General features: G+C 52.1%; 1 protein-coding gene across 4 annotated transcripts; it reads right to left on the bottom strand.

The window, feature by feature from the left end:
* Nucleotides 1-1,109: 1,109 nt before the first annotated feature.
* On the bottom strand, nucleotides 1,110-6,953 carry LOC138243136 (uncharacterized). 4 transcript variants are annotated; one of them, XM_069198642.1, is made up of 7 exons: nucleotides 6,803-6,953; nucleotides 5,464-5,503; nucleotides 4,547-4,740; nucleotides 3,949-4,103; nucleotides 3,017-3,405; nucleotides 2,387-2,595; nucleotides 1,110-1,654 (listed from the first exon to the last, which is right to left on the bottom strand). In XM_069198642.1, the coding sequence occupies exons 2-7, from the start codon at nucleotides 5,477-5,479 to the stop codon at nucleotides 1,442-1,444; spliced, it is 1,176 nt and encodes a 391-aa protein (XP_069054743.1). In that variant the 5' UTR covers nucleotides 5,480-5,503; nucleotides 6,803-6,953; the 3' UTR covers nucleotides 1,110-1,441. The 4 variants fall into 4 exon arrangements, with proteins under 4 accessions (XP_069054743.1, XP_069054741.1, XP_069054742.1 ...); XM_069198640.1 differs by lacking the exon at nucleotides 6,803-6,953 and adding an exon at nucleotides 6,722-6,797; XM_069198641.1 differs by lacking the exon at nucleotides 6,803-6,953 and adding an exon at nucleotides 6,597-6,769.
* Between the last annotated feature and the right edge of the window lie 1,815 nt (nucleotides 6,954-8,768).

Below are 8,768 nucleotides of genomic sequence, written 5' to 3'. Positions count from 1 at the left end.
TATAAGACTTTATTGATCCTGAAGGGAAATTGATGTGTTACAGCAGTCCAAGACAAGCCAAAAAAAACAGAAAACCAGACACCAGAATAGATGAAAAATTAAGATGCGTACAGCAATACAAAATAAATATAAAAAAAATCACTTAAATAGAAATATAAAAGACTCTTTTCACAGGTCCCAGGCTCTTACACAGTCGGGTCTCCCTGGGGGGCGGCGTTTATTTGAACATCTCTCCAGGCTCCGTTCTTGTGCCTGTGTCTTCTGTAAGTCTCTCTTTCAGCGAACTCAGAGCAAGAGCTGCTGCCCTCTAGTGGTTACTGAAGTAGGGGGACGAACTGACATCACCTCTTCATGTGGTTTAAGCAGCTGGAGTCACATTAGAACATCCCCAGATAGGGTGGACATAATACGGTCACTACTGTCATGAGTCTGTTATGCAGCTGTCGCTGGGAACATTTTAATATTTAACTGAAACTGCTTTCCAGTGAACATTAATACATGCATGAACTAATACGAATGTCATTTAGTAATGGCGAACTTCAATGTCTGTCTTTGTTCGTAGCTGTATTACAGCTGGTGAATGTAGAGCCATGTGCGATGTGAGGGCGTGGTGTGTGAGAGTGGGTTTTCAGAGATCATGGGGAGCAGAGCGATCTGAAATGAAGGAAAGGCACGTTTAACTGGGGTGTAAACCTGAAATGTGTTCGGTCACCTCTGAGTGTCAGTTGAATAGATGTGTTGTCTTTTGTTATTTGGATGGGACTCCACCCTCTTGGCTCTCAGGGTAAAGCAGGGATATGGAGAAAAGGTTGTTTAGTCAAATGGAAGGGTACGTTTGTACCCCACCCCCACCACCCTTTATGTACAGAGGAGCCTCCTGTCCTGACTGGAGGAGCTCACCCAGGTGTGTCTGGAGAGAAGCCAGGGTCTCGGCTTCCACCACAGGGATGGGCGGCTTGTTCCACACCCCTGCCCCACTCTGTGTACAGAAGAGCTTCCTGTCCTGAGTGGAGGAGCTCACCCAGCTGTGTCTGGAGAGAAGCCAGGGTATCGGCTTAAACTACAGGGCTGGGCAGCTTGTATCACAGACGGCAAAGGAATCAGACTGCTCCCATCGAGACCATTTTATTGTGCAGTTCCATTATTTCATGCCATACAGATGGGGATCAGGCACATGAATTACACCGTGTGTGGGGGATCCCAAGTATGACATTGTGGAGCTATGTGACAGTCACCCCCCTCACTTAAGCTGTCCAAATTCCATTAATGAACATAGTCAAAAAGGTGCATTTGAAATTTTCTGCAGTCACACTAGAAACATGGACATAACCAAACCCCCCTGCTGTAGATTAGCAACACCCTAGCCTTGATCCTAGTCTGCATGATAACCCCTCACCAGAACCCCAGGAGCAGGGAAAAGCGATTCCCATCCTCCATGACATCATAAATCACCACATGACATCATCAAGAAACTAGACAGATGGCCAAGCAGGGACCCTATTATAATGCAGGAAGCGCAGAGGAAGTGAGAGAGCTCTTCCCGGTCCTCGTCCTCCTGCCTCAGACTCCGATGGCCATGTCCTGGGAGAGGCTCAGCTGCTCCAGCTCTTGCAGGGCCCGGTCGTACTCCCTCTGCAGCTGCTCCGCAGACAGACTGGAGGGGCGCAGGGCCAGGAAGCTGTAGGCGTCTTCGCAGTGAGAAAACTTCTCCCCCACACTGGAGCAGCAGGCACACAGCACCTGGAAGGACTGCAGTGTGCGTGTGCGTGTGCGCAGATCAATTGTGTGTATGTGTTGCATTGATGTACACAGTACAAATGTGTAGTGTGTATACAGTATAGTTGGGTGTAGAGTGTGGTTGTGTGTATTGTGTATACAGATCAGTGGTGTGTAAAGTGTGTATGCATTGATGTATGTAGTACGAATGTGCATGCATGTGTAGTGTGTCGTTGTGTGTATTGTGAATACAGATCAGTTGTGTGTACAGTGTGTGTATGCATTGCGATGATGTGTACAGTATGAATGTGTGTGCGTGTGTAGTGTGTATGCGTTGTGTTGATGGATATAGTACGAATGTTTGTGCGTGTGTAGTATGTATACAGTATAGTAGGGTGTAGAGTGCGATTGTGTCAGATCAGTTGAGTGTATGCATTGTGTTGGTGTGTACGGTGCCATTGTAGTCAGAATGTGTGTAGTGTGCATTTGTGCACAGTGTGTAGATGTGTGGAGAAAAATGGCAGTTATTAACTCTAAAATGAATGACTGTCCTAAAATATCGTAGTTTCCTTATTTCCAGCTACTGTAGAGAGCTACCCGTCTGACTGACGGAGGCTCCCACTGAAATTCGGGAGAGAAAATCACACCACCGATCTGCCCCTCCACCCACCTGCTCCGCCTCATCCAGGCTCTTCAGGTACTCCTCCTTGAAGTCCTGGATGTAATCCAGGAAGCTCTCTCCCGCCTCGGTCTTCTGCCCCAGGCTGGCGATGGCCACCCGAGCCGTGTCGCAGAAGTTGTGCAGCCTCAGCAGGATCTGCTGGACGCGGGACAGGCAGCGCTGCACCTCCTGCAGCTGCTTGGGCTTCCCGAGCTTCCCTGAGGGAGAGGGAGAGAGGGAGAAGGGTGGGCAGCATGCAACAGGCACAAGGCAGGGTTCACCCTGGACAGGACAGCAGTCCACCACAGGACACACACACACACACACCCTGGACAGGACAGCAGTACATCACAGGACACACACACACACACACACCCTGGACAGGACGGCAGTCTATCACAGGACACACACACACTCACGCACCCTGGACAGGACACCAGTCCATCACAGGACACACACACACACCCTGGACAGGATGCCAGTCCATCACAGGACACACACACACACACACACACACACACACACACGCTGGACAGGACACCAGTCCATCACGGGACACACACACAGACACACACACACCCTGGACAGGACACCAGTCCAGGACCAGGCATGGACACCCCCCTCAATCGGCACGCTTACCTATTTCCACCAGCACCTGGGAGTAGACGGCCTGCATGCGGTTGAGCTCGGCGGCATTGTCCCAGATCTCCCGGGTGAGGCAGTTGTCCTGCCCGTAGAGGTAGCGCAGCTCGCCCTCCAGGGCGCTCAGGCGGGCGTTGTTGCTCTTGTCGCTGTAGGCCCAGCAGCCGCCCTGGCGCTGCCTCTTCTCCGCCAGCTTGTCCTGGATCTGCTGGCCCACCTGGGCCTTTTCCTCGTTCAGGCGGGCCAGCCGGTCCTTCAGGGCGTGGGCCTGTGCCCGCAGCGCCTCCGCCTCCTGCGTCTTCTTCTCCCTCTCCTGCTGCTCGCTCTCGCGGACCGCCTTCACATCGCTGCAGGTGCCGGCCACGCTGCCGTTCAGGCTCTCGTACCTGCGGTCGAGAGAGAAAGAACAGGCAGGAGGAACTGAGTCTCTTTAGTCTGAAGGGTGTGTCCCACACCGTCAGACTGGAGGAACTGAGTCTCTTTAGTCTGAAGGGAGTGTAAAACTATCTGAAAGCGTTTGAAAGCGGAGAACAGAAAACACCTCTTTGCACAAAGTGTGGTGGGGGTGTGGAACAACCTGCCCAGCTCTGTGGTTGAAAACTGGCTACTTTCACACCATTGCAGCCTCGGATCCATTAACCATTAAAACAGGCTAGACCGGTTCGAAATGAAAAAGAGGACTTGGCCCTTCTTATGTTCTCACGACAGAGAAAAACGAGTGCCTTGGGGGGGGAACGAACGTGAGACTTGACGTATCGTTCAGTAGCCTTTATCCATTTGCTCAGCTGTTCAGTTCAACCCTTCCATCTTGAGGCTGACTGAACTCCGATTAAAATGATGAGAATGATATTTAACCCCCTTCCCCAAGAGAGCATCAACAGACCCAGCAGTCGCAGCTGGAATTCCCCAGAGAAAATAAAGATGCGTACTTTTCCACGACGTTCTGCACGTCGGAGCACATCTTCTGGATCAGGGTCTTGGACAGCTCCAGGCTGACCCGGGCCGACTGCATTTGCTGGTCCCTCACCGCCTGCCGAATTGCTGGGAACACCCGTTTCATGATGTCAGTCCCCACATTGGCGCACTTCGGGGGGGGGGGAAGAACCGGAAATGAGAGAGAAAGGTAAAGTTACTTGTTCCCCACCCCCACCACCCTCTATGTACAGAAGAGCCTCCTGTCCTGACTGGAGGAGCTCACCCAGCTGTGTCTGGAGAGAAGCCAGGGTATCGGCTTCAACCACAGGGCTGGGCAGCTTGTTCCCCACCCCCGCACCCCTCTGTGTACAGAAGAGCCTCCTGTCCTGACTGGAGGAGCTCACCCAGCTGTGTCTGGAGAGGAGCCAGGGCATCGGCTTCAACCACATGGACTGGGCAGCTTGTTCCACACCCCCATCCTTTGTGTACAGACGTGCTGCCTCCCCCCCCCATCAGTTTGAAATACACTTCCAGGCAGTTGTCCACTACACGAGCATCACTATTAGTGCTGATGGGCCAGCAATAATGATATTTAAAGGGCGCGTTGCCTACCTGTAAAAACGTAGCCGCCGTAGAGATGCACAGCTTGCGCGACTCCGTCCCTCCCTGGTGGACTTTGGTCTCCAGATCCGGGTACTGGCAGAGGCTGAAGTAGGACACCTTGAACAGCACGGCTGCCTTCTGCACCACGGAGACCAGCTCCTGGAGCTGGATCACCGACTGCACCGCGTGGAAACCGGCCTGGACTGCGGCCGCACGCAGGCGGAGAGAGAGAGAGAGAAACCGGACAGGAGGCCACGTTAAAATCCGCCGCGGGCCGCCGAAAAACAGCCAGATGGCAGACGGATAAGACGGGAGGGGAGGAGAGCATTCAAATGCAGCTGCCTCGGCCGCTGCTGGAAAAGCTCGTCCCAGCAACAGGGAGGAAAGAGCTGGGAGTTTGCGCCATTCCCGAAGGGGGAACCACAGCGCTGTTTCCACTTAAATCCAAAAATAAAAATTAATTTTCTAGAACATCGATGAGGAAATGGTGGTAACCGAGATCTAATAAGCGGGTCTTTTAGTAGTAACGAGTAACTTTTTTTACTAGTTGTTTGAGGACGCCTCATTGTTGAAGGCTGATAATTCGGCCCTTTTCCGCCAGAGGGCGCCCCAAGTCCTATCAGACTTCCATCAGGTCTACGCGTTCCCACAGTTGAAGCCATTTGGACATAAGGAAGGGATTCCCGAGGATAATATAACCACCCGCGGCTGTTTTGGGGGGCATTCATTTTCGATTTTGTAAATTAGATTTCACTTGACGCTGCTCAAGAACGTCATCTTTGATTTTCTCAGTATTCCGTCCTTATAATATAACGGGATGAGAAGTTCCTTCGTTTAACAGCGTCTGATCTTTAAGCCGACTTGTCACGCACATGGCATGCAGTCGGTGATCCTTTTTTCGACCTCGGAGGTACCAACACACCTACCTTTGTTCTCCGCCATTTTTGTTGCTGATCTTCTTTACTTCTGGAAAAGAGAGAGACGGGGATCAAAATGTTTTTTTTTTTAAATAGCTTGGTTTCTCCCTCCCTCGTCTTTTTAAAAAATCTGTGGTCAGTATCTGCTCTTCCTTTCTCTGCATCTCTGTCACCCTAAGCGTCACCCAGGCGGGGCTCCACACTGGTGGGGGGTGGAGGGGATCCCCGTGACCCGGAGAGAGCTGGAGAGTCCGGAAAGGCGCTATATAGGTGTGAGGGGGTTGAATAATATGACCTGTACCCCCCTTTTGGGTACTTTTTCCAGGGTCCTTCATTATAGGGGCAGCTCCAGCGTGCGTGTTTGCTTCTTCGCTGGCGAGTAGAGGGTCGCTGGTGTGTTTCTGCCGGTGCCTCGCTGTATCTAATGAATTAATTCCTTATATACAAAGGGGCGGAGCGCGGAGCGGTGACTCTGTGCCTCAGGGTCTGCCGGTTCCAATCCCGCGGCCGGCAGTGGTAGCCCTTCACCCCAACTGTTCCAGAGGTGCTGTATAAATGGCCGACCCTGCGCTCTGACCCCCAGCTCCCTGTCTGTGTATCTCACGGAGAGCAAGCTGGGGTCTGTGAAAAGACACTGTATAGGGCTAGTTAAAGTAATCTCATCTTATTTTATAGCTGCTGCCTCTACCGCGTTTGCTGGGGATCGGAGTGAAGTTGCAAATTCTTACTGAATGACAGTTCTAGTGCTCTTCACGCGAGACAGGGGAACCCGAAAGAAAGCCACGCGCGTGTCCCTTTTTAATCCTTATTGCGTTACGCATCGGTCACTAAAACCCCCAACAGACGCAGATCTGAACCTTTCTGATTGGAACAGGAACCCGAGACACACACAGCCCTGCACCGTGAAAGACTGCGGCGGGGATTCATTCCACGCAGAAAAGCAGAAACGGACACACACGCTGGGTTTTTTTTTTTTTCTGTCCACGTTTTGGCGTGGAATTAACTTTTAAGCCTGCTTAAAACACACACACACACAGGACAGGACACCAGTCCATCACAGGACACACACACACACTCCGTGCTCGCGTAGGATCGGCGCGTCCGTGTGACCCTGGATCGTGGATTAATATTGGCGTACCCACCCCGACACACAATGCAGAGCAAAACCGGCAAACCCGCAGGCCAGCCCGATCAAGCGCGGCAGGACCGGGAAGCTGATCGCGCGATGCAGCGGCCACGCAGAAGAGGACCGAGCTCAAATACGCACCGAGGAGCTGCTGGAAACGCGCGTGAAAGGAATAAAAGCGTGCGAGAGGAGGAGGAGGTGGGGCAGGTTGGTGATACAGACCTGTGTGCGCGCGGCCCCGCCTACCCCCTCCCCTCGAACCTCTCACCCCGCGCGACACGCAGCCTTTCCTGCTGAAACGGGTGATTTTTGAAGAGGTGGCAGTTTTCCAGGCCAGTCAAGATAAGAACAGGCGCCGGCTTTCCTCAACCGTCCGCTGTCCAACCCGGCTGTGTCTCTCGGGGCACGTCCCGCCTTTCGCTTGCGTGTGAACACACCTGCATCCACGAGGGGCCCGTTCAGCCCGTGGGACCCCCTCCGCCCCCTGTTTGATGGTGAGGAATTAATTGTTCCGAGGAGCTCATCCAGCTGTGTCCCGAGAGAGGCTTCAACAACAGGTTGGGCAGCCTGTTAATAATAATTAATAACTCCTTACACTTCTATAGCGCTTTCCTGGACTCTCCACTCTCCAGCTCTTCCCAGGTCACGGGGATCCCCTGCAGCCCCACCTGGATGATGCTCCAGTCCGCTCAGCACACAGCAGCTCTCAGTGGGGAGGAGAGCAGAGGGATGAAGCTAGTTCAGAGGGGGGTTATTAGGAGGCCATGATGGGTAAAGACCAGGGGGGGAATTGGGCCAGGACACTGGGGTAACACCCCTACTCTTTCCCAGAAACACCGTGGGATTGTTAATGACCACAGAGAGTCAGAACCTCGGTTTTACGTCTCATCAGAAGGACAGTCCAGTGTCCCCATCACTATACTGGGGCTTCAGGACCCACACAGACCGCAGGGTGAGCGCCCCCTACTGTCCCCCCTCACACCTCTCCCAGCAGCAGCCTCAGCTTTCCCAGGAGTCTCTCCTCCAGGTACTGGCCAGGCTCACACCTCCTGAGCTCCAGTGGGGGGGGGGACTGCCAGCTGGGCACTGCAGGGTGAGATGGCCGCTGGCCACACCCCCCACCACCCTTTGTGTAAAGAAGCGCCTGCTGTCCAGTTTTAAACCCACTTTCGTGCAGTTTATACCCCAGCCCCGGGTTGTGCTTCACCATGAGCAGTATGATACTGGGGAAAAACTGAAACTGGACGCCAGCCAGACAAACTGAATCCTTATTTTTTAGATTGACTTCTGCTCTCGCAAATGCTGACTGTTAACATACCCAAATGTGATTTTAAGAAGTTCCCCGATGGCCTGAGGCTATTTGGATGACATTTTGTTGAGATAAAGACGAATTTAATGGAGCAGGAAACAATGATCCGCAGACCTCAATTGAACCGAGCCTATAATATAAATTCAATCAGACTTTCACTCTTTTCCAGGATTCAGCACCATACGTGCTGATGGAGTCTGTGAGCAGAATCAGTGTGTAACCCTGTACCCAGATAGTGGCAGGAGCTGTGAACTCCTGTTGCATTCACATGCTAAGCTCTAACCTTCACGCTGGCTTGAGCACAGATGCTTCTCACTTCCTGTCCCAAATTCCCAAATGGGGAATGTTTACACTAAACTCCTGACAAGAAAGGAATGTTTTAAGTGCTTTCCGAGTCCTGGGAGTGTCCTGAGAAAGCTACCTCGAAGACAGGAGGGGGAGGGTGTAGAGAAACGTGTATTTATAAGCTGTGTAGAGGCATGTCCCCTCTGAGCTACTACAACTACTATAGTCCTTATTGTGGTTCCTTGTATGCCTACTATAAAGCTTGGCTGGACGAACGGACACTTCAGGCTCGAATCTCTTGGTTTCTACAATGCCAGCTGATCTGCTGGAATATCGTCAAGTATAACAGTGGCTAGGACTTCGATGATCGTTTATGGTGTGTATTTTCATATCTGCACTTTGTTAAACACAACAATATGATCCTAATAAAGCTTAGAAGATCTGGCCTTTTCAGTATTTAGGAGTTAATTGATCTGAGGAGCTCATCAAGCTGTCTCCTGAGAGAAGCCGGGGTTACCGGCTCCCAGCAGCATAGCTGTTCCCCACCCCCACCCCCCTCAGTGTAAAGCAGTGTCTCTGTTTCTCAGTTCCATT

The sequence above is a fragment of the Lepisosteus oculatus genome, chromosome 14 (assembly GCF_040954835.1).
Source record: "Lepisosteus oculatus isolate fLepOcu1 chromosome 14, fLepOcu1.hap2, whole genome shotgun sequence".
Classification (NCBI taxonomy): Eukaryota; Metazoa; Chordata; class Actinopteri; order Semionotiformes; family Lepisosteidae; genus Lepisosteus; species Lepisosteus oculatus.
This window is presented reverse-complemented; position numbering and strand designations above follow the sequence as displayed.